This window comes from Lissotriton helveticus, chromosome 5_1, assembly GCF_964261635.1.
Source record: "Lissotriton helveticus chromosome 5_1, aLisHel1.1, whole genome shotgun sequence".
NCBI classification, from domain to species: domain Eukaryota; kingdom Metazoa; phylum Chordata; class Amphibia; order Caudata; family Salamandridae; genus Lissotriton; species Lissotriton helveticus.
Window position 1 is genome coordinate 1,095,998,332 of NC_136065.1, and position 26,553 is coordinate 1,096,024,884.

A 26,553-nucleotide genomic window follows, 5' to 3' on the forward strand; every position below is an offset into this window, starting at 1 on the left:
TCATTTGCCTTCAATGGTCACGTGTATGTCTGGAACAGGGTCCCTCAAGGGTACACAGAGAGCCCCTCTATCTTTAATCAGATCTTGAAAAAATGTTTGGAAACTTTGGTCTTACCTGGAAACTCTGTCCTAGTGCAATACATAGACGACCTCTTGGTGGCGTCTAAAAGTCATAGGGATTGTGTGATTGACACCATTGCCCTCCTGAATCATCTGAGTGAGAAAGGACATAAAGTGGCCCCTTACAAATTACAGTTCTGTGCAAAATCAGTGAAATATCTGGGGCACCAGATAGAGAAAGGGGTCAGGAAAGTGACGTCAGAAAGAGTGAGAATAATACAAAAGATGCAGTTACCCCGTACTCAGAAAGAGATCAGAATGTTCCTGGGTGTGATAGGATACTGCAGGCAGTGGATTCTGGGATTTGCAGTCCTAGCTAGGCCCTTGATAAAAATCACCAAGAGAGGAACACCAGATGTTGTAGAATGGGATGATGAAGGCTTAACAGCCTTCACCAAACTGCGAGATTGTCTGTGTACAGCCCCTGCATTGGGAATGCCAGACTATTCCAAAGAATTTGCCCTATTCTGTGACACTTGTGATAATTGTGCGTTGTCAGTCCTGACACAAGATCATGGCACAACGAGAAGGCCTGTGGCATATTTCTCTGCCACCCTGGATCCAGTAGCTGCTGGATTACCAGGTTGTCTGAAAGCAGTAGCTGCTACCTGCGCAAGTTTAGAGCAGAGTGAGTCCATTGTCATGGGACATCCGGTAACTGTGTATGTCCCACATGGAGTGGTAATTTTACTGACCAGAACAAAAACTCAGTATCTCACCCCTAGTCGGCTGACTAAATACGAGAGGATTCTTGTGGGTGCTGCAAATGTAAACATTGTTAGGTGCAGTATTTTGAACCCTGCCACTTTACTCCCCGACCCAATGGATATGGAAGGTGGGGTGGATGATGAGCATGATTGCATTGATTTAACAGAATTCAATACCAAGCCACGTCCAGACATTAAAGAAACGCCATTGCCTGTGCATGACAAGGAATTATTTGTGGATGGTTCATGTCTGAGACATGAACAAGGAGGCCTGAGTGCTGCCTATGCGGTAGTCTCCTTAACCAAAATTGAAGAAGCAGGTTATCTATATCACATAAAGTCTGCACAAGTAGCTGAATTGATTGCTATGATAAAAGCTTGCCAAATTGGGAAGAACCTACGCATAACAGTGTATACTGACAGTCAGTACTGTTATGGGGTTGTGCATGACTTTGGCCAGTTGTGGCTACAGAGGGAGTTCCTGACTTCATCAGGTACCCCAATTCGAAATGGAAAAGTTGTTCAAGACCTTTTAGAGGCAATCCAGTTACCAAAGGAACTGGCAGTGGTGAAGTGTGTTGCTCATAAGAAGAGCATGGACACTGTATCACTGGGAAATGATTTTGCTGATCGAGTGGCCCAATGGTGCGCCAGAGATCGGTATATCGTAAATCCAAAACGAGGGGGGCCAGGAACCAGCTGCCAACTTCAGGTGTTTGAAGAAGTGCCTACATGGGATGAAGTGAAAGAGTGGCAGCAGGCGGCACCTTGGCAAGAGAGAGAGAAGTGGAAGGAAGATGGGTGTAGACCAAGACGTGTGGATGGTGTCATCTTGGGCCCAACTGGTATGCCTGTGTTACCTAGACAATTACTTAGCACAATGGCGAGATTGATACATGAAGGATCACACATTGGTAGGGACGCCATGATTCTAGTGTTCCAACAGACTTGGTACAGTAAAAAGTTCAGGAAAGTAGCAGAGTCCCTCTGCCAGAGGTGCCTGTCATGTCAAAAGATGAACCCAGGGAAGAAGACTGTGGTGGAACTGGGGAAAATTGGGAGGTCCGGGGGTCCCTTTGTGAGAATACAGGTTGATTTCATCACCATGCCCCGTTGTGAAGGGAAGCGATATGTCCTTGTCATGGTCTGTTTATTTTCAAAGTGGGTGGAAGCTTTCCCTACTCCCCAAAATGACGCAAAAACAGTAGCTAAGTGTTTATTGAAAGAACTGATACCTAGGTTCGGGGTTCCAGTCACTATTGAATCAGATCAAGGCTCACATTTTCATAATGAAGTGATCGACGAACTCTGTAAGGCCTTTGGAATTTCACAAAAGCTTCACTGTGCCTACCGTCCAGAGGCTTCTGGAGTAGTGGAACAAATAAATGGAACTATCAAAAACAGACTAGCAAAACTGTGTGATGCATCTAAATTGACCTGGGTGAAGGCCCTGCCCCTGGTCCTGATGGGACTCAGAAGTGTTCCTGACCGCAAGACAGGCCTAAGTCCCCATGAAATCATTATGGGAAGAGTGATGAGACAAGCATGGGTGCCAGGAAGCAAACTGTTGAGTATTACTGATGATTTGGTGCTTGAATACTGCAAGAGATTGGGTGACCAAGTGCGTTCTATCTCTCGCCAGATCGGAGAAGACGCCATCCTCAATCCAACGACTCCCCTCCACAAACTGGTCCCGGGGGACTGGGTGAAGATAAAGAAACATACTCGGAAGAGCTGCCTGGAGCCAAGGTGGGGAGAGAAACGTCAGGTGATCCTGGTAACTACCACAGCAGTAAAGTGTGCAGGGGTTCCACGCTGGGTACACGCCAGCCACACCCAGAAGGTATTACCAGACGAGGAGCCTGAAGAAGAAGGGCGTCCAGCAGAGGACTCTGCAGGAGCCAGACCAGAAGTAGCTGACGACGTACAGCCCAGTACCAGTCGAGCTGCAGAATCAGCAGACGTTGTCCCAAGAATAGTTGAAAACGAACTACCAAGAGTCCAGCCTGCTGAAGGGGTCCAAGAAGCTGAGCCAGAAGTAGCTGAAGACGAGCTGCCGAGCATATGGCCAGAGGAGTGGATTCCATTGATTGATCTCACTGAAGACCCCATTCGAACAAGTGAGCGACTTTGGGAAGGTAGAGAGTGGACTAGAGAGGAAAAGCAAGGCACAGGCGAAGAACCTCAGAATCTTGAGATTCACATCAAAACTGAGGAAGGAGAAGGTCAGACAGGGACAGAACAAGTGATTGATACTCCTCCACTGACTCCTGATATCGGGAAGGGACAGACTAGACATAGCGTAATAGTTCGAGCAGAAGAAAGTCCAGAGATCGAAGTGCTTGAACAGGATCAGGTAGGATTAGAAGAACGTGTTCAGGAAACAGAAACAGAGACATTTGGAAAGCAAAAACAAAATTCTCCTGAACAAGGCCAGATTAGTAACCAGGCAGAAGAAATAGATGCTAGCCCTGGAAATAGTCAGATAGAAGAGGAAGAAACTGAAACAGAATCGCCACAAACTAATGAAAACAAAAGGGCAAGAGAAGAAAACGAAGTCCAAGTACCAACTAAAAGACTCAAGAAAAGAAAGCACATTGAGCCTGGATACATAAAGAAATTGAGACTGAGAATAAAAACAGTAGAGGAAAAACGTGCAGAAGAAAGGAGAAGTGCTCGCATAGCAGAACAGCCAGAAGATACTTCCAAGAGAAGGAGTGATCGAATCAAAAGACAAAACAAAAAGTACAAGTCACCTGAATGGACACTTGTGTTGGAAGAATTGGAAGATCTTGATCTAACTGACGAGAGCGACGGAGAACCCGTCCCTGAGTACTCTGCCGAAGAAGAAGACGAGCCACCGTGAATTTGCACAAAGTAAGCTACTGGTGTAAAGACACAAAGAGGGGTCGAGAAACTTCTTCTGAGCCAAAATGTCTGATTCAAACGTGAATGGTAGACCTAGTTGCAGTCGTTGCAAAACATGCTGCAAGGTATGTGTATGTAGTATAGTTATACTGATATTACTCTGGATAGGACTAACAGTTTTCATTCCTTTTGCGGTGAGCAAAAATACTAATATTGTCCCTACTGAAATTGTAAATACTGACAGTGAGGAGCTGACAACACAGAGTGTAGCCAGACATGAGAGAGCACTGAGACAAACAAAACAAGACTTAGAAGCATCAGATGAGGGAGAACTACATTATCATGGAATTAAAAATAAGACGCGCTTAAATGTTTTCGCAAACTTGTTAATACACTATGTAGAGACTATGGAAATTGAAGATTGCTATGTCTGCATGAAGCTACCTACCTCTGTGGCTGAAGGCGTGACATACCATCACTTGCCGCTGACATACGGAATCTCCTGTAGCATTTTAGCTAGTTTATTTTACAAAAGAGGACCGTTACAATACTATTACTCTAATAATGACGTGATCTTTTCTGAGCTTCCTATACGTGGGAGCTTGAATCCTGTACATACAAAAAGCGACGTAATACGATATATGGGAGACTACTTTCTGACTATTGGTGATATTGACATAGGTGACGCACACAGAGATAACTTGACTTGTTCTTTGCGTGAGCAGGAAAAGATGTTCCTGAACATGGCAGAGAAAAGGAGAATTAAAATACAAAAGAAAGCAAATGACAAAAGTCAGAAAAGACCAAGGTGGGCAGAGAACATGGAAGGCACCTCAACTGGTGGGGCGGGTCCTGCTCTGTTGCTGGATTTTGAAAAGAAAGGCAAGCTATGTCTTCACTGCGAGAAGACTAGCTATTATAATAACATTTTCATTGGTTCCAGTGAATGCGAACATAATTACAAGGTAATTGGAGGTTGGGGTTTCAAAAATGGGTCAGAGCCTGTGTTTCCTGGAATTTATTATATTTGTGGGGACAAGGCTTATTTCAAATTGCCGGATCACTGGTATGGAAGTTGCTATTTTGGCATTGTCTTCCCAAAAATATACCATGTGAATGGAGTTGCTGGAAGCAGTGAAAATACTAATGGCTTAGTGCGTAGTAAAAGAGAAAGCATAGGTGAAATAATGGGTAGTATTTTCAGTGCACTGATACCTGGAGTGGGAGTGGTTCTGAACACTCACAGAATTTGTAAATTGTCCACTATAGTGGATGCGTTGTCTACTGACACAGCTCATGGATTTCTGCTGGTCAAGACCGAAATGGTTGCGATCAGATCAATGGTTTTGCAGAACAGACTTGCTCTTGATACCTTATTAGCAAAGGAGGGCGGAGTCTGCCGGATGTTGAAGGCGCAACATTGTTGCACTTATATTCCGGACAAAAGTGTGCAGCTCAAAAGATATGTGAAAAACATTACTAATTTGGAAAGGGAACTCAAACCACTCGAGGTTGACAGTGCCTGGAAGAGACTGGTAGATGGTCTCTCAAATGTAGGTCATTGGTTTGCTAGCATAGGTAAAAGCTTATTGTTTAAGATACTGATGCCAATTGGAATTATAGGTCTTATCCTATTTTTCATATTTGCCTGTTGCAAATGTCGCAAACACACCGGAAAGCATTAAGTGAATGCCAGAGGAGTGAAACGAAGTGTGGATGAGCTTGAATTAGAGGAAATGAATAATCAGATATACAAAAGGGTGAAGAATTCTCACCCTACTAAAGATGAGAAAGAAAAGTTGAGCAAATTGTTGGAAGAGATAGAGATGTATAAGGTGTGAGAAGTTGGCATCTGGTTCCATTTATTTTGTGATGATAGTAAATATCATCAAAGAGGGGATTGATGAAGCAAAGCTTCGCATATTTTGCGGCTTGCCGAATTCATGAACCTCGTCTATGTGTAATCCAGTAATAAGTTGTACGTCTTACTAACGTTTATTCTGTGTTTAAACGAAGTTGCCCGACGCTTGCCTATGTGTTTTACTAAAATAATTTACTCGAGTTATTTAATATGGCCGCTGCTTGTATTTAGTTACTGCGCATGCGTCAGCCACACTCACGTGTCCTGACGCGTCTGCAGGTTTGGAGGGAAATTTATGCGCATGCGTAATACATAGCTTTGCCTGTAACGTGGTACTGCTCGTGCCACTGCTCTTGTGCCTGTTTATATTTAGCTAACATTTAGGTCGCATAAGTATATTTTATAGTGATAAGTTGAAAGTACAAACCCTGTGATGTGTTTTCATAATGTTATTTCTATGTATTAATTTGTTCTCGCTTACTTTTCATGTACCGCGGGGAATGGGGGTCTGACTGAACTGAATGCCATCTTGGAGGGCCTTTCTGCGCATGCACCTCCATCTGGGGAACTGACAGCCTTGACTGGTGGAACTTGGCCAGCTGGCAGAGATGGGCAAGATGCTCCTGAGAACTGACCTGAAAACCCAGGAAAATGGAGCCATGTGTCCCTACTCGGCAACAATGTTAATTGTCAATTGTATTTCCCTGCAGTTCCTCATGGGAACCCCAATCTTGCTAGGCGGTACCCAGAGATGCAAATTAGGCATCCAAATAGTGTGTTATGATTGGTGTGTTACCCAAAACCTACCTTAGGACCAATCCAAATTGAGGGATTTTGACACTTTGCAACATTGGGGGGTGGTACACCGTCCCCAAACTGTATATCTACCCTGGGTTCACCTAGGGAAATTGTCCGACTTGTCTGGTTTAGCTGACCTGTCACTGACCCATCGTACTCAATAGGTGACTGAAGATACAGAGCGCTGCGGAGCACTCTGTCTGAAATTTGACCATAGACTAAGGTTTTACTAAACCTTAAAGTGCTGGCGAAGCACTTTGCTGGGAGTTCGCTGATCCAATCGGGGTCTTGATCGATAGCTGCAGAGAGGGTGGAGCGCAGGCGTTGCTTCCAAACTGCGGGTGTGGTCCTGTCCTGAGCGGTCCTGTCCTGAGGGTTTGCTGTCCTGTCCTGAGGGTCCTGTCCTGATTCCTAATCTGAGGGTATCCTGTCCTGTCCGGGGTGTCCATTCTGCACCTGATGTCCTTTGAGGGGTATCCTTCCTTGAGGGTTTCCTGTCCTTAACTGACCCGTGGCCAGGGTTTGGTTTTCACACCAGTCTAGGTAAATATTGCTCAAATTCTTTGAACTTGCACCTTTCTAATTTTCTGTCTTTGCTTCAATAAAGAGACATCTTGCAGATGTTGATTTTTCCATGCTTTTTGCCGCAGCTATTGAAACGTAAAGGTAATTGCATATTTTCTTAAACTTGTTCCTATGTTATCCTACCGTTTAGAAATCATATTTTGCATTGCAGTTTGTCATTTTCTGATATGGTCTAGAACGGCCTTACTTAAATTTTCCAAAGAACTTTTGCCCTAAATGCATAGCGTTTCTTGTTGCATCTCATATTAGTATTTTCATGATTACCCTGACTTTATTTCTCTATAGTTATGTACTTTTCGTTATCTTGGTTATTGATTGTCTCATTCTTGTAAACTTAATGCTCAACGAAAACGAACTTTAGATAAAGCTTTTAAAACTTCCAGTTGTCCGTGGTCATTTACAAACAGTATTGAATGTCATTTTGGGTTGGTATTTTGCTGCCTTTCCTTTTACAGCTAGCTCCCTGATCCATTGAGGTCATAGGTACCCGTGTCGGTGGATGGTAAATCGGGTACACTGAGTAATAACAGTAGGGAAACACACACAAATTGGTAGAGCCCGTGAAGTCGCCCGATCAATGTATATGGTAAATTGAAAGTATATGGGCCCTGAAGCCGGAAACGGCGAAATTATTGGCTGGGTGACCTCGCGCGCTCTATCACTGCTCAGTTTCCATTCAACAATCTGGTGCAAATTGTACAACTGGAGCTTATGTTTGGGTATTATGCCACACATTGGATGTTTAGATTGTTCTTTTTGTTGCAGTCTCTCAGGTATCGCAAAGCCCTAAATTCCATTAGATTTCATTCACTAACGACTGTTATTCTTGTGTGCATGTTAACCCCTCCCATGCTGGTGACGAACCCCAGCCATCACGCCCCGCGGTGGGCGTGTGCGGATGACGGCTGGGGTTCATCACGGCCCCGCCCTGTTCTTTTGTTTACCGCACAGCGGAAAAATCGCGGCCGCAGCGAAAGGGTTAATATGTAAATAAATACTGGGAGTCAACAGACAAGCACATCATGCCAGGCATACTCACCACGCCGGTCTCCTCTCCCCTCGGCCTGGTGGCAAATTAGTCAAATGTATAAGAAAGTGTAAACTAATATACTAGGATCGTAAGAAACGAGAGCTAATCTGAAAATGATCACCGCTCTTTGGGACAAAGAAGGACACAGTAAACCTTTAGCTGACATCACATTTAGGTTCAAGCTATTGGAAATCAATAAAGACCCAGCATTACTGACAGAGGAAACTATTAACCAAATCATTGTAACATCAAGATGGAGTCCCAAGACACAAAGGAAAAACAGTTGTATATTAAGTCAGCTTCCTGTTTGGTCAATTAACCCTCTCTGGCTCAGTAGTCCAAAATATGTATTGTTTTGCCAAAGGTAGCATAACATAAAGATAAGTATGCGTAAAGTAAGGCTCACATTTGTCCTTCGGGCATCTTGGTGCTGAATAACAGTGGTTTATTGTTAACTAAATCAATAGTACTCATTTTATCGACATGAGAAGGATCAAAGGAAAGGAGACCCACAGGTAACCATGACATGAAACACACTACTGGGGCCCTACTATATATAGAGCACTGGAGCTGCAAAGGGCCTATGCACCTGCTTTGTGTACCCCAGGGCACTATAGTATTACAGAAGGGGCTAGTGCTATCTAGAGGGGGAGTTTTATTACAGACGCAGATGCAGAAGCAATTATGCACTAAGGAGACACACTGACAGTGCACCACAAAAAGGTGGCACACTAGTAGTATTGCAACCTGAAGATAGCCCTCTCTAGGAATGGAAGGGGGTCCTAAAGATAGCCCTCTCTAGGAATGGAAGGGGGTCCTAAAGGCCCCCCAGACATGCTCCTTGCAGGCAGATGCAGTCACTCACTGTACTCACCTACAGGGGATTCTCTGCCCGCTCTTTAAAGTGCAGGTAGGTGTTGCCTACACAGAGAAAGAAAGTTTCAGCTTCATTCAGCGGCCTCATATTTCGCTGAATGTGCACCCCCAGGCAGCACTAGTTTGCGGCTGCCATGGCGAAGCAAGTTATTTGTAAAAGGGTGCACTATCCCTTTTTGCACCTGGAGCAACTATTCACAGGTTGCGCCATGACACAAAGAGGGAGGGTGCACAATGTCTGTAATATTGGCCCTGGAGTGAATGAATCAGTCCAGAGAGCCACTAGACCCAACAAAACCATTTAGTTGTCGTCATAAAAAGTGATACGCAACTGTCGTAGTTGCACGTATACACCGCACATTGAGCCTCGACTGGTCGGCTTCGATTTTTCTTTCTTCCTAAATAGAACAGGAAGTGCATTGTGTGCTTCCATCATGAAGGTTGGTGAACACAAAGGGGTGCAAGCAAAAGTTAAGAGAATCACCACTCACATAATCCAGGTGCAGCCATGACCATACAAACAAAAGCACGGCTATAAAAGTTCCGGCGTGCACGCCATCTATCAAGCAGGAACAGGAACGCAGTGCAAGGCAATGATTGTGATTGAATATACATCTTACCTGGCAGGAACGGAATAATCCTCTGTTTAGGATCTTTCTGACCTCCTTCCACAGGAAACCGGTCCAACATTTGCATCTATAAACAAAACAAATAGAGGAAAGAATGAATGTTCAGCTGGCCTTTTTGCAGCCCAGATGATGTGGCGCACGCATTGCCCTCGATACCAGTTGCATCTTAAACGTTTTGTTCTGGGAAGCCTTCCATCTAAAATCACCTTGAATCAATGGAGGAGTTGCCTACATTATATCACTGTGCAGTCCTGTGCCATGAGCATATCTGACATATTACAGAAGGGGCTGCAGACTCTTGTGCGGCCCTTTCTGTAATACCGATAGCTCTAGCGCACATAAAGCACCAGCGATATCTTCAGAGGGCATGCCCCATGCAAATGAGGGAATCCCTTTGCATCTGCACCTGCGCCGTGTTAAAGACGCGGGGCAGAGGCAAAGAAGTTCTCAACAGGCGCACGGACAGTGCACCCCCTGAGAGCAGCCCTCTGGAGGGGGAAAGTGGGTCCTATGAACCCCCAACCTCCCCCCCCCCACCGCCCACCCCTCCAAAGACATCCTCTTGCAGGCAGGTGCAGTCACTGACTGCTCCAGACTGCAAGGGGATCTCTAATCCCCCTCCAAACTGCAGGCGGTTTGCCGCCTGCACTATGAAAACACGGAACGGCTTCAAAGCAGCCGCTCTGTTTTTCACATGAATGGACTGCCCCCAAGGCAGCGCGAGTTTGCGACTGCCATGAGGGCAGCGCAATCATCATAATACGGCGCTTTTTCCTTCACTGCGCTGGGCTCACCTTTTAAAAGGTGTGCCCAGCGCAATGAAGGAAAATGCGCCTTGTGTGTAATACGGCCCCAGGTGTGCGTGGTTAAGATGGACGCACTTCGATGCCATCAGGCCCAGCGGGCCACCGTACTTCGGTCGCTCTTCATTCGGCTGTGAGCAGGAGCGAGATGAGGAGTGCACGGACCTACCTGACTCAACAGAGGACCACCCAGCTCACGGATTGCACTGCAGAGACCTCCACAGATGTTGTTTCTATTAACACAGAAACAAACGAGTCTTAGAGCTCGGGCCTCCCCAGTGGCCGCTGCCACGGGCTCTCACGGAGCTTTTTTGGGAAGGGGAGCCTCGGCAGACCATTTCTAGTAGTGTCTCGTGGCAAAAGGGAAGAGAAATATATCGGACTACAGACTGACTAGTTACAGGCAAAGCATAAATGAAAAGTAAAGGGAATGAGAAGGTTGCGGAGTCAAATCCAGTATGTGCTCGGAGTGAATCCTGCCTGTATAGGAGCTGAGGTCACGAGTACACAGGACGATGCAAAAGAGTAACACGCATTCCGAAAGCAAAAAAGGTCTACCTCTCTTTATAGTAAAAAAAAATCACAGCATCGTCTGAGGTGCTAGAACAGGCAAGAAAATGGGCCCACCAGTGCCTGGTGCCTGGCCATCTTTCATCAATATCTAGGTAGCTTTGTAACTCCATATATACATCAGCTTTCAAATCCATAAACGTACAAATAAGAACGCACTCCAGATGCAGCCAGTCAACGTAGGAGCTGGGACAGACAGGTGCTGAGGATAAGAGACACATGTACTGAAGAAGGGAAGCAGTGTCCAGCTAATCAGAGAAGAATCTGCAGCAACCGAAATTCACACGAAATCAAACACGACCCCAACCCCCTTTTATTCCAAAGTCTCCCGCGTTGAGGTCTAGCTAATGTCCGAAGTGATGTATACAAGTTTCAACACAAAATATGTTAATATAACAATAAATGAGCTGGGAGGCAGCTTTTGACCCAGAAAGATGCCCTTGCATTTACCTAAAAACTCCTAAATAAAGATGCGCCATTTTGATGACAGACAGTGCATTTATTGGTTAGAATAAATTGTATCTACTTTGCACTCACTCAGTGTACCAATGTATAACGTGTTTAACGAATGCACGCAACAGGTCATGAGGTTGCGCAAGAAGATTTCCAATCAATATGCTAAGCTCAGAAAGCAGGTGGTAAAGCTAGGAACATAGTTCTGTCAGCAATAACTTAAGAACACACCCCAGCCCAAATTAACATCACTCAGCACCAACTGCACAAAAACGCAGAGTAGATCTGCACAAACTACCTCATCATCACTCACTTATAAATATGCACAACTGGCTCCCATTGGAGAGGCATCAGACACCAGTAGGATGAAACCGATCCACATGAACATCAATGTAGTTATTTAAAAACCAGATTAAATTGACCATCCACAGAGAACATGTGACAATTTGAACCATTTCATGCCCAACCAAATATTAGGTGCTAATAGGTGCGCTCCAATGTCCCAGGTGTGTGCCTGAGTAGCTCATCCTGTACAGGTTTTACTCTGCATTCTGGGATTTGTAGACCTAGTTTCTTAATGGGATACACAGAACTACAAGTCCCAAAATGCAAGGCAAAACCTGAACTGCAAGAGCTATTCATGCATGGACTTGGGTAAGGTCTGGGACTGAAGTTACATATGGGTAGAACTTCCTGCTTGTACCATGATTCCTCAAACAAATGCACTGTCTGTAGTGCAAGCTCTGCCAGCTTCCGCCTGTGCGTAGGACAGTGACTGTGTGAAAGACAAGGCTGTGCTTTGAAACAGCAGCTCCGTCTGCCAATGAAGGTGCACTGACCTCCTTTTGGAGAAGGAAAGAGCATCCCCTGCAAGCAGGTGTAGTGTATTATTGCACCAGACTGCAAGAGTATGCCTGGGGTGCCCCTTCTGACTCCTCTGGGAAGGGGGCCACAGACTATGCACCACCTTTACCTGGTGCACAGTCTCTTCACCCGAGTCCTGGGCTCGAGTCGGGGGTACCACGCGGGTGGACGGTGTCCCCCCATTTATTTTACCGGGAGCTCGATAACTGGAACAAACAGAGCCACACATTCACTCTTTGGCCTCTCTAGAGCGAGATCGGAGCTCATTCAGAACGCTACTCACGAGCTGGCTTCTCTGATGCAATCGCATCTAAGGGGTGAAGGAGGGGAGGCAATGAGTCTGATGGTGCAAGCCACCTTTCATGATGTCACTTCCTGTTGTGACGTCAGCGTCCCCCACTTCTTTTTTTAGGACGTGTGCCCTGCCTGAGTCTGTAATATGACACGGATGCAAAGCCAAAGTGTTCGCTCATCCGCTGGTGCCACACCACCATGCAAATCAGAGAACAGTGCCTCATGAAGGTGCTGGCACAGTCCAGATTGCACAAGGCCCACACAAGCATCTGAGGTCCCTTCTGTAAAACCAAAAGCGCCATGCAGGCCCAAGAAGCATGCACCAACACCCATTGCATCCCACAGGCACTATTCGTGATATGCCCCCTGAAGCTAATACAAACCAACACAATAATACTTATTCCGTGCACCTCGGAAAAACGCAGGCCTGAGTAGGCCCGTCCAAATTTCAGAATCATGACCTGCAGGTGGCGCAAAGAGGGCAAGCGCTGCCACTTAACATTCTGAGCTAGCTTATTGGCTTCAACGAAAATGCTTCTCTGAATTATGCTAGGCTGGCGATATCGTTTTGCTTGTTAAAACACCAGCTTTAAAGTGTGGGCAAACTTGAAGGTGATCGGTTGTATTTTCTGAGAGGCATTTTTTCATTTAAGTCGATAAAAATGGGGCTGAATTTCAATAAAAAATAAATATTTACACAAGAAAGTGCAAATAAAAGAAAGTGCTTTTGGGCAGGAGGTCAGAAAGGAGTACGCTCTTACACATAACTCATGATCAAAGACTCCTCCTGTGTGCCAGCAGATGCCACCAGGAAGCTCTGCAGGCCCAACACCCAGTTCACACAGGCTGCCCGTGCTGAAAATACAACTACGACTTCCTGCGCTCCCTTGACACAGGTGACTATACAAATAAAACATGCTTTCTGCAGCTGACCGGCCTACATTCAAGGCCCACAGACAAAGTTTCATTTTCTAAACAAAACAAGGCTAGGAAAACACTGGCACATTCCCCCTATTTCAGCATTTTTAACAGATGTGCGGGCCTGAAGTGTCAACAAAGAGGGCATGTTCTTTGGGGTGGGAAAATAATTCCGGCTGGTTTGAACTTCTCCCCAAAAAATCCACAGTCTAGATTAATGGAGCAACACAAGAAGAAGTGGTTGGTTTAAAACGATGTAAAATAAAAGAAGAAATCACTATGCACTCTGTTCGATGGTGATTTGGAAGTAAAAGGCCATCAGATGCTGGCTTCCTGGAGTATGCAAAGTGAGGCCAGGCCGAGAACTGGCGTCGAGCCTTGGCCACCAGTGGGCTTAGATTATGATTTATGATCAAGTCCATCCGTGTTTATCAGCCTCCTCCACAAAGAATGGCTTGCAGAGGTGTAATTAACAGCTGAATAAAAACATTTGTGAGAATAGCTAATTATCTCCAAAGCCAATCAAGTGAAAGGTCAAGTAAAATACCTACGAACAGAAACTTGACAAAAAGCATCTTTTTATGCATTTTTAAAGCAGGTCAGGTATATAGCCAACTTCCAGGGCTTCAGTGATTGACATAGTGATAAATAGTGAAATATAAAAGATGATTTTATACAAAAAAGGATAGCAGCGGTATGGTGTGCTGTGGGCTTCAGGATTACAGTGATGCTGAGGCCAATGGTATACCTCATCTCAGTATAAATTGAGGCACCGCGTGAGCCCCTTCGCATTAATTGTCCCCCACGTGCCAGTTCCAGTGAATTTTGACACCAACCTCAGGGGTGTGGGTCTGTTAAGCAACTTTCTCTTCTGGGCTTACCCGAGATCGTTGTGGAGATAATTTTATCCTTAGTTATCGGGCTTCTCTGGGGCATACTCTTGTCTAGCACCATCTTGTCATAAAATGCAGCCAGGTCTGTACACTAAAAGTTGATTCCTGGCATCTTTAGCACTGGCAGAATAGAGGGTTCTGGGTAGAAAAAGTGACCCCCACTGCCGGATGTGGTCACCTCAGGGGCGCATTAGATGCATGGACTATCAAACCATTGGCTACTCGCTCCCACACCAGTGACTTCCCTAAATCTAGAATCTAAGGGATACCCCTGACACCAGAACCTCAGTTCTGAACAACCTGAATCAAAGTGGACAGAAGAGGCAACTGGTGTCTACATAAGAAGACTTGCTCAAAGCAAAAGAGAGATACCCTGCACATGTGGCAATGCTCCTGGAACTGGCTGACCGAGACTCGTCCTAGGCTGTCTCTCAGTTCCCCCAGACAGAGGGACACCTGTGGAAGTCTGAAGCACCCACAGGCTCCCCTGGACTAGTGGCACTAGTCCCATGCAAACAGCAGGTAAAACAACATCCTGGATCTGAAGAATCGCTGACCATCAGACCCTTTGAGTGATACCCAAACCCAGATGGTCTAGTGCTTTGTGGGGACTGTAGTCCTGCCTTCCACAAAGTTACAGGAAACTACCACGTTCCCCAGGACCACCAGACTCCAGTTACTCTCTGCTCCAGTTACCACTGCCAAGGCTTGTTGGTTGTCATATTGGCAACCAACCCCTGCATTTGACACTGCACCTAGAGGGAGCTCCATCCAATGTTCATCCGACATTAATTAACAGTGGACCCATTTTTGTGTTTTTGCATGTTTTTCCCCACAGCACCATATCAGCTGTAAAAGCAGCCCTCCAGCGGCTCCCGTTCAGCACCAAGGACAGCCAGGACAACTCTGCACCCAGGCTCCACGGGCCAGGTAAAATTGAACTGACTGCCATGGGTTGGTCCTGGGACCTGCATCACCTTTTCCCTGCAAGGATACAACCCAACTAAATCTGCAAGTGACCGATTGGCACTAGCAGTTTTTCCCACTGACCGCAATGTTACATTTTCACTGTATAATTTGGCTCTGATTTTGTATTGCTTTAAGAACCTATTCAGTTACATGTATGCTATTTTGTTTGTTTTGGTGTCTAAATTAAGATAAAAATGTACTCTATTTTCATAAATTAGTGTCAGATTTCTCTCAAATTGTATCAATTACTTATCTTCTATGCTGGTAGTCTGAAATGCTTAACACGTGTTCCTTTAGTAAAGCCTGACAGAGCTTTGCCCCTCTACCAGGACTGAGCTAAGCATTTATTAGTGTGAATCCAAGGACCATCTTTGGGCTGACATAATAGTATTACATGGTGAGGTCAAACACCCACACCACATCGTACTCCACTCTCCTACAGTAGCATCAGATGATTGAAGGGGAAGGAACAGAGGGGAGGAGGGGAAAACGAGGGAGAAGTATAGAGTGGGGCTAAAATGGAAAGGAGGAGGGAGGGTGTTGGAGGAAAGAGGAAATGAGAGAGGAGAGGGACATAGGGTAGGTAGGAGCAGAGATGGATATGGGAGGCTTATGAGAAGGTGGGACGACCATAAAATAGAAGGGAAGGAGTTGGTGGGGGTGGTGGGAGGATGGAAGAAGGGAGGGCAGGACCCAGGTCAAGGGGTAGATGGGGCGGAAGCAGAAAGCATGACAGTGAAGAGAAGAGGGGAGGAAGCAGAGACAGTAGTGAGGAAGGGAAAGTGACACATAGGAAGGGAAAGGGACACATGGAAAGGCCTAAAAGGGGCCAGAGGTAGAAGGAGATACAGAGAAGAGGGGAAGATGAGAGGGTAAGTGGAGGCAGAGGAGATAGCGGGATGGAGGTAGGGTAAGTTTGGGGCTTGGGAGAAAAGACCAAGAGGAAGGTGGGAGGAGTGTAAGAGAGTCCAGGGGAAAAAGAATGAGAAAGGATGGAGCAAGAAGAAGAGGAACAAATAAGGGATCAAGGGGAAGAGGATTACATGGAGATTACACAGAAGGGATCGAAGAGCAACTCAGAGATACTCATGAACCACAAAGGAGTATTAGATTGAGTGTACCAAGGAGCGACAAAAACAACAACAGAGGAGCAATCCATAGGAAGTACTGTTAAACCACCAAGGAGTACTATATGGAGTCTACCAGGAGTAACAGAGGAGCCACTCAAGAATAACCAGAGGAACAACTCGCTGAAGGAACTGTTGAGCCACCAAGGAGTGCTATATTGTATTGTATTGCAATTGCATTTATATAGCACTTACTACCACTGACGAGGCATCAAAGCGCTTTTTCGGCGAGTAGCGCTGTACTCCAGACCCATAAAGGATTAGTGGTGATTTAGTATTGAGATAAACTAAAGTAATTTGAGAAGTGGATATGTTAGTCAGTTCTTCGGATTGAGAAGGATATTGGAGGGACAGAAGAAGGGAAAAAAGTTTACATTTATATAGCGCTTGTGACCCCTGATGGGGTGTTGAGCATGGAGTCTACCAGGAGTAACGGAGGAGCCCCTCAAGAATAACAGTGGAGCAACTCACTGGAAGCTCTGTTAAACCACAAAGGAGTATTGTATGGAGTCTACTGGGAGTAAATGAGGAGCCACTCAAGAATAACAGAGGAGCCACTGGCTGGGTGCACTGTTAAACCATCAAGGATCATTATATGGAGTCTACAAAGGAGCAAACCACAGGAGAGACGGTTAAACCCAAATGGAGTATTCTATGGCATCTACACAGGAGCGCAAGAGCTGCAACAGAAAAGCAGTCAAATGTAGACGCTGATTATCCTAGTATGGGATTAACAACGGCAAAATTAAGCCCTGTACAGTGTGTGAGCCAACAGCAGAGAAAAGAGCCATGCGGTGTTAAAAAGAGTAGCAAAGCACTGTAAGACAGACCCAAAAGAAGGGGAGAGTAGAGTCAAGAGGGAAAAAGAAGCAGAGCAAAATAGAGTGGAAAGAAGCAGAGCAAAATAGAGTGGAAAGAAGCAGAGCAATATAGAGTGGAAAGAAGCAGAGCAAAATAGAGTTAAAAGAAGCAGAGCAAAATAGAGTTAAAAGAAGCAGAGCAAAATAGAGTGGAAAGAAGCAGAGCAAAATAGAGTGGAAAGAAGCAGAGCAATATAGAGTGGAAAGAAGCAGAGCAAAATAGATTGAAAAGAAGTAGGACACAATAGAGTGAAAGAAGCAGAGGACAATAGAGTGAAAAGAATCAGAGCACAATAGAGGGAAAAGAAGCAGAGCAAAATAGAGTGAAAAGAAGCAGAGCAAAATAGAGGTAAAAGAAGCAGAGCAAAATAGATTGAAAAGAAGCAGGACACAATAGAGTGAAAGAAGCAGAGGACAATAGAGTGAAAAGAATCAGAGCACAATAGAGGGAAAAGAAGCAGAGCAAAATAGAGTGAAAAGAAGCAGTGCAAAATAGATTGAAAAGAAGCAGGACAAAATAGAGGGACAAAATAGAGTGAAAAGAATCAGAGCACAATAGAGTGAAAAGAATCAGAGCACAATAGAGTGAAAAGAAGCAGGGCAAAATAGAGTGAAAAGCAGAGCAAAATAGAGTGAAAAGAAGCAGAGCAAAATAGAGTGAAAAGAAGCAGAGCACAATAGAGTGAAAAGAAGCAGAGCAAAATAGATTGAAAAGACGCAGGACAAAATAGAGTGAAAAGAATCAGAGCACAATAGAGTGAAAAGAAGCAGGACAAAATAGATTGAAAAGAATCAGAGCATAACTGAGTGAAAAGAATCAGAGCACAATAGAGTGAAAAGATGCAGAGCACACTAGAGTGAAAAGAAGCAGAGCACACTAGAGTGAAAAGAAGCAGGGCAAAATAGAGGGGAAAAGGCAGAGCCGATTAGAGTGAAAAGAAGCAGAGCACAATAGAGTGAAAAGAAGCAGGGCAAAATAGAGAGAAAAGAAGCAGGGCAAAATAGAGTGAAAAGAAGCAGGGCAAAATAGAGTGAAAAGAAGCAGAGCACAATACAGTGAAAAGAAACAGAGCAGAATAGAGTGAAAAGAAGCAGGGCAAAATAGAGTGAAAAGAAGCAGGGCACAATAGAGTGAAAAGAAGCAGGGCACACTAGAGAGAAAAGAAGCAGGGCACAATAGAGTGAAAAGAAGAAGAGCAAAATAGAGTGAAAAGAAGCAGAGCAAAATAGAGTGAAAAGAAGCAGGACAAAATAGATTGAAAAGAATCAGAGCATAACTGAGTGAAAAGAATCAGAGCACAATAGAGTGAAAAGATGCAGAGCACACTAGAGTGAAAAGAAGCAGAGCAAAATACAGTGAAAAGAAGCAGGGCAAAATAGAGGGGAAAAGGCAGAGCCGAATAGAGTGAAAAGAAGCAGAGCACAATAGAGTGAAAAGAAGCAGGGCAAAATAGAGTGAAAAGAAGCAGGGCAAAATAGAGTGAAAAGAAGCAGGGCAAAATAGAGTGAAAAGAAGCAGAGCACAATACAGTGAAAAGAAGCAGAGCAGAATAGAGTGAAAAGAAGCAGGGCAAAATAGAGTGGAAAGAAGCAGAGCAAAATAGAGTGAAAAGAAGCAGGGCACAATAGAGTGAAAAGAAGCAGGGCAACCTAGAGAGAAAAGAAGCAGGGCACAATAGAGTGAAAAGAAGCAGAGCAAAATAGAGTGAAAAGAAGCAGAGCAAAATAGAGTGAAAAGAAGCAGGGCACAATAGAGTGAAAAGAAGCAGGGCACAATAGAGTGAAAAGAAGCAGGGCACACTAGAGAGAAAAGAAGCAGGACACACTAGAGTGAAAAGAAGCAGGACACACTAGAGTGAAAAGAAGCAGGACACACAGCACAGCAAAATAGAGTGAAAAGAAGCAGAGCACAACATGGTGTGGCGGCGTCAGAGTAAAGCACTGTGGTGTTAGACAGCAGAAGAAGGCATCATCAAGAGCTCCGTGAGTGAAGCACCAGCAGATTAAAGCAGTTTGGGGCTGGCGGCAGCAGTAAAGCAAAGCCTTCTGGGATTTTGAAAGCGCCCCCAAAGCAATCAGATCTTAGTATTCATTGCTCCCCTGCCCCCCCCCTCCCCGCCCATTCATGCTTTATGCCTAAAGGGTGTCTGTCACACTGCAGTTTGCTTGTTGTTACTTGCAAAGCGTTCTTCTATGTGTTTATGTCTGCAGCGCTATATAAAATAAATGAATAGAAACAAACACGTATTTGAGCCACACATGTAGAAACCAGCGGGCCTTTGATTTCGTGGCCTTCATATCACTAAAGTCCTGTAATGACAAAGTGCCATGTACAGCACATCTGCAGGCCTTTATAAACATATACATTTCCAGACTTTTCTAGGGATGGCGGCTGATTTCCAGGTTCTTGGGGTTACAGGAGGTCTTGCTTTCGTCATGCCAGACCTGTTTATTGATTTCCTTTCCTGTACTCGAAGTGAAAGGGTTAGATCGCGCTGGGGCCCGGATAGAGTTAAAAAGCTACTGTACGAATCAGTGCTCCCAAGAGGTGGGAGTCCAGAAACTCACAAACATATGCCATGTCTGATCGAAACCGGAAGTCTCAAAGTCAAGCTCCCCGGGGGAGTCTTCGAGGGCCATTAGCTTTGATGAAGCTGCCACATCAACCACATCAAAGATGGGGGTCAAAGCGAGGGTGAGATGTGTGCAACGGATCCCGACATATTGGAGAGGTATGGGGCACATTTCAGATGAAAGGAGTGAGATCCCAGACAAACTCCCCAGGGGCTGCACCTATACTGGTGGTATGGGGCGGGCAACAGCAGCCTTATCGCTATATGGGATTTCAAGGTTTCCTTTAATTCAATGAGACATGAGCTCTGGGAGTAATGTGGCCAAAGCCAATGCTGTCATTTCACCGAAATGATAGGGGTCGTGGGAGGCCGGACTCAAAAGCCCATTGATTCCCACAATGATGTCACGACATTCCACCACAGGATGATGGGACATTCTCCAATTCTGTAGACTATTGTTTATTAAACACTCTAGTCTGTAGCATATTGCCAAACCGCTACTGATAAAGGTCACAAACCAGCTGCTACAGTTAGCAACAAGCATTGGCAATGCCAATAGTTCTGGCTTCAAAGAAATGCTGTAGAGTAATGAGGAGCATTACAAGTAAATAGCATGGAAATAGATATGTATTTGTGTGAAAGCAAAGAACTGTAAAATAATATTGATGTAGGTTGAAAAGGGCTGGTGACAGTGTCACCAGCCCAAAACATCCATACAGGTTAATGACTGCCCTCCTCCCATCTGTGCTGCTGTTAGAGGAAAACAACACAAATGATCTAGTTATCTAAGTCACTTTAATAGCATTCCAAAGTCATGTGTGTGCCCCTAAAAATAAACAAAATGATCATAGCTGTCTGAAGGGCAAGCACTTTTTTTGGGAATCACACACATTGTTCCCAATCAAAACATGCACTCCTGACTCCCAACATGCGGGCAGAGCCAAAGTCAGATCTTAAAACTGAAGGTACACTTCTACTTAAAAGATGATTAGCCAGGATGGTTAAATCACAGGGCTTGTAAATAGCAGCCTATGCATGGCAGTTTCTGCCCCTCACTCCACCTAAACAATGTCTCTCGCCAACGCTAACAATGCATACTCTTCCAGGGCTGGTATCAATCATTCAATGAGGTGTTTGTTAAGCGCGACTAATCACCCGTAAGGGTCTCAAGGCGTTGGGGTGGGGGGGTCGCAGGTTCCAGTCCATCAAGAAGGGGGTCTGTCGAAGAGCCAGGTTTTGAGGTTTCTTGCAAAGATGGGGAGCGATGTTATCTGTCTAAGGTAGAGCGGAAAGTCATTACAGGCTCTGGCCGCGAGGAAGGAGGAGCGGACTTCCGATCTGGTCTTTCTGGTGCGGGGGACCACGGCGTAGGAGAGCTGGGCTGATCGTAGGGTCCTTTGGGGTGCGTGGGATTTGAGTCGGCTGTTCAGGTATGCTGGTCCGGTGTTGTGGAGGCCCTTGTGAGCTTGGGTTAGCATCTTGAAGGTGCCTCTAGCTTCGATGGGGAGCCAGTGGAGTGTGCTCATGTGCTGAGAGATGTGGCAGTGTCGTGGCAGGTTGAGGACCAGTCTTGCAGCGCCGTTTTGGATGTTATGTAGCTTGCGGTGAGGTTTTTGTTTATTCCGGCATAGAGTGCGTTGTGGTAGTCGAGCCTGCTGGTGACCAGGGCGTGAGTGACGGTCTTTCTGTGTTCGAGGGGGATCCATTTAAAGGTCTTACGTAGGAGGCGGAGGGTGTGGAAGCAGGAGGATGAGACAGGGTTGATCTGGCAGCCCATTTTGAGCTCTGAATCCAGGATGATTCCCAGGTTGCAAGCGTGGTCCGTGGGGATGGGCGGGCTTCCGAGGGCGGGGGGTGACCAGGTGTCGTTCCAGGCAACGGGGTTTGGGCCCATGATGAGTACTTCCGTTTTGTTGGTGTTTAGTTGTAGGCAGCTGTTTTTCATCCATTTGGCGACGGCTTCCATGCCTTCTCGAAAGTTATGTCTGGCGGTGTTGGGTTCGTTGGATAAGGAGAGTATGAGTTGGATGTTGTCTGCGTATGATACAATGTTGAGTCCGTAGGTTCTGATGATGGGGGCGAGCGGAGCCATGTAGACCTTGAAGAGGGTAGGACTGAGGGAGGACCCCTGGGGGACTCTGCAGGTGGTAGGTATAGGGTGCAAGAGGAAAGGGGGGAGCCTCACCCGCTGCGTTCTGCCAGAGAGGAAGGAGCGGATCCAGTGGAGTCTGCATATTAGGGTGCGGTGAGAGACTGTGTCGAACGCCGCTGAGAGGTTGAGGAGGATGAGGGCAGCTGTTTCTCCTTTGTCCAGTAAGGTACGGATGTTGTCTGTTGCCGCGAGGAAGGCAGTTTCCGTACTGTGTTTTTTTCTGAAGCCGAATTGGGAGGAGTCGAGGATGTTGTGCTCTTCGATTGATGTGGCAAGTTGACTGTTGATGGGTTTCTCGATTGGTATTGGGGGCAGGCACTGAAACACATATTGTGTATGTGTTTCAGTGCCTGCCCCCCAAGTACACAATCAAGTTACTCTTCAGCTGTGAAAACTGCATTCTTCACTGATGGGCTCCTGAAATGCGCAGGCAGGATCGGATCCTGTTTGGTGTCATGTATATTAATCCCTTATTCATTCTGGCATTTGTAGATCAGCACTTAGGAAGAAGAAATCAAAGTTTTAGGCACCAGAACAAATAACACAACAGCAAAAAATACAAACACAACACAAAAAATTAACAAAAAACCAAAGGCGCGGATCAACTACTCATTGCTAATACTAAACACCTTCAGCTTGTTTTTGGCTTAGCCTTGACTAAAGTCTGGTGTGCATTGTCTTCTCTTGCTTATTTCCTTATCATATGTAGCCTGGCTAGTTACTGCATATTGTTGTTGCAGTAGCCATCTTGTGTTTCTGTTCACCAAATCCTATACTCAGAATACTGTTGAACAAACACCTGGCATTAATGCAGAACACTCATGACTTGAAACAAGGCTACACTTACCGTTGCCTGTTTCATCACAACCGTAAAGAGCTGTGATTGTTTATGTGTTAGGAGCCAGTGATGAGGTTGAGAATCCACCCCATGTAAGTCTCTGGTCAACCTCCCATTCTGCTTTAAATCCCCCGGTGACCTGTCTCTGTTGACGTGGCACCCTCCAGTGCATCAGCCTGCAGGAGAGGACCACTTTAGACCCTCTGTGGAGATCACACAAGCTGCACCAATGACCAAGATGGCTACTGTCACTGGTTATTGTTCAGGTCTCGTGACCTGCCAGACCCCCCTAGATATATACTGTTTGTATGCTATCAGAGTTGTCAATGTACTTACCCACTTGTGGGTACTTTCTATATGTATACTGCATATTTACCTTAATAAAAAAACAAACAGACAGACAGACAGACAGACAGACAGACAGACAGATAGATGAGCACCAAAAAAAAGTGTTAGGAGCCATTGCTGTGGCTCAAAATCCCTGAAGGAGACCAGGGTTCGTGCTTTTGTTGAGTGAAGCAGACCACAGGTGTCTAGCGGAGGGGATGCGATCCCGAGTCATTTCTAAAACTGCAAGCATGAACCATGGGAAGAGCTGGTGGTGACTCCGGGGAGCAATGCCGGAAGCCCCATCTCAAAGGAAGTGGTGATATTTTAGTTATTTTTGGGAAGGGATGCTTGACACACTGTGGGAACCAGCAGAAGATACCGAAGATTAACGGGCTGCATTAATTGCCCTCCTCAACGCAGCTTTTTATGGCCACACGCCCTTAAAATCCAGCTCATGCTGCAGCATCAGACAGGACTCCCAGCAGGAAGCAGGACAACAGTTAAAGGAGGAGGGATGTTAAAATAGTGACTGGTACCATGGGTGTCTTTGACTTATCCAATCCCATCCTTTATGTAAATGTCCATGTATGTACCACTGTGTTCTTCAGCGTGATGTAACCAGTAATCAGTGGAGTGCGGCACATCCAAAGTGCTCTTATCCTACACGATGGGACCACCAAACTCCTAACACCTTCCAATAACAGCTTTTTATGAATCACAGCAATTGTATGATTTTGATCAACAAGGAAGCAGTAGGCAAGAGGTTTGGAATACTGGGGTCAAACATCTGAAAACACTGTCCGCCATCAAATAAGGCATGAACAGTGTTCTTGGGACTTACTCGGACAAAAACCAAGTAACTGTAACCCAACAGAAACAAATACTACCTCAACCTTCTATTTGCAGTTCATTCCAGTACCCAGTAAGTCTCTGCTGCAAGGACCTCCGGTAGGGATTGAAGGCCCACAATCCTGCATGATGCTTCAGGTCAGTAATAGACAGGACCTGCAAGCAATAAGCAATCCTGGAAGGTCAATATCCTAAAGAGAGGAAGAATTTGCTCCAGTGACGCTCTCTCTGCAAGGTAGTAGAGCTCCTGCTCTTTTTTCCGCGCTACTCCACGAGAAATAAACAAACGGAGAAGCAAAGCTTTTACAATAAACGCGAGAAGTCGTATTCTTTTATTCAAGCTCATCTCTTCAGATAAAGCCCAAATCCTCAAGTTAAGGAAACATAAATATGAGTAATGCTTGGACTCTCCTTCGGGAAATTCATTTACCAGATGAATGTTTCTACTGGGGATCCTGGAACTCTCACCATCTGTAAATCTCATCACTGCATTTTGTGAAGGATTTCCTAATGTGCAGCTACTTTTCAAAGATCTTTCCTCGAAAGTGTGTAGTGGAAATATTGGGATTGTTATAACTGAAGTGGAGCTCTGTCACTTTGATTTTTCAAAGAAAGCACCATACCTGAAGTTTAATATTAAACCCTGGAATATCCTTAGATTTAGACAAGGTGTGGGGACTTTCTTATTCATTGTATCTAGCGAAAGTATATGATTAACATCATGAATAGCAAATATGCGACAAATGCAATGGGCACATTGCCATTGCAAACATCCATTCTAGTACAGGCGGCAGTAAACCAGTGGAAATGAAAGTAATACCTAAAATCTTGGTAGCATATACATTTGTGACAGCGAAGCTTGGACACATTTGTGGATACATTTCTCAGGTAAACTGATGGATTTTCCATCCACATTATCAGTCTGTAAGACCCTTCCGGATCATACTGAGCCATGAAAATCCTACAAAAATACATACCTAACCAATAAAGAAATGATGCTAGTGGATGGGTGATTACTTCTTTCCTGTAGTGTGTTTTCCAAGTCACCACGCTTTGAGAAGCAATGCACTGCCCATCTATTTATTTTTCACTGGCCTGCCAATAGGATAAACATGCCACCTCCCAGAGAGCTCAGAGTGTTAGCAAAGAAGAGATCGTATATAGGCAGGCTGCGCTTTAGGGAAAGAGGGTCTGTAGAACAGGCTGGGCAATAGTAGCCACAGACCATGGACAGTGAAGACTAGGTTGCATGTCGGTATCTGTATATTTCTTCAGAACGGGCACATACTGCATGAATATAACATTAGTGTCCTTGTTCCACCTGGAATGACCTAGCCTGATTAATGTTATCGGCTATCAACGCAATAATCAAACACAGGTGAATGCTAGTGAACGACGGCATTAGAGCCGGACTTCTGACCATCAAAAATAACAATCACTGTTGAACACCTCTCATAGCTTCAGTGACATGCAAACACAATGCCAACACTCATGTCAACAGTGAAATTAATTTAACCTAGTGACTGTATGGAGTCTTATGGAAAAAATAGGAGTAACAGTCTACTGGTTCATATTAAAATGTGACACAAGAGACGACTTGCTGTTCACTTTCTAAAGTAATACCCCCCACAAAAAAAGTTTTAAATGGAATGTTTCATGTACACTCTGTCTGTTGACCTGAAAAAAGTAATTGATGCAGCATTATTGGCCCAAGAGTCATCTAACAGCAGTTGTTAAAGAAACACATTGATCTCCTCCCTTTCGGGGAACAAAATTAATTGGAGTAAGAGTTAAGCCCTGCCTCTAACACAACAAACACTACCAACGGTCTTGGCTGATTCACCTTTGAAATGGTCCCCCACCTCCATTCGCTTTCTTGGCATAGAGGTCATGCCAGGACTCCGATAAATGGTGGCACGAAACACCGAACACTTCCACACGAGCATTCAGGCTGACATAGCCCGTTGGTCCTTTCTCTTGTGGGGGTGGGGAGAGGTGGGGGGGGGGGGGGGGGTACACAGATCCTGAAAATGAACGTGGTGCCTCGGCTGAACTATATGTTCCATATGCTACCACTCTACATTCCAGTACACCTGATGGACACCCTGGAGAAAACCCTAAAGACCTATCTGTGGAGCATCCGGAAACCACGGATGACACAGGATAAACTGCCACTGACCATAAGCTGCCACTTACCATGGTGGCCTCTGCTTCCCCGCCCTTTGGTGCTACTGACTAGCGTCTCAACTGACTCCTCTTCAATATGTTATTCATGATACCCCCAGCTGGGTAACCTTGAATCCGTTCTTTTGGGCCACCTCCGAGGATTGTGCCTGCTCCATTTAAGGGCTATCTCCAGATCACTTGCTTCCCACCCTGTTTTGGTGAACACACTCCGGGCTTGGCGTAAGGCACACCATCTGCTGAAGCCACCCCACTGTCTATGCACATGCCTCCCAGTGATGCAATGACTCCCTTCTAATCGGGGGCTCTGGGCCCCACTGGCCGGAGTTAGTCTCTAGGGGCTACACTAAATTTCTGATCTAGTAGCGAACGGAGTACAAATCTTTCGCAGAAGCCCAAGAA

The 26,553-nt window shown here is 45.4% G+C and overlaps 1 protein-coding gene across 4 annotated transcripts in view; it reads right to left on the reverse strand.

Moving 5' to 3' along the window:
- The window catches only part of SH3PXD2A (SH3 and PX domains 2A), an 868,884-nt gene that overhangs the window by 684,925 nt on the left and 157,406 nt on the right, over nucleotides 1–26,553 (reverse strand). For all 4 annotated transcript variants that reach the window (XM_078643704.1, XM_078643703.1, XM_078643706.1 and 1 more), the window contains one exon: nucleotides 9,466–9,541. In XM_078643704.1, the coding sequence (XP_078499830.1) occupies nucleotides 9,466–9,541 (76 nt within the window). The remainder of the gene's footprint in view (nucleotides 1–9,465; nucleotides 9,542–26,553) is intronic.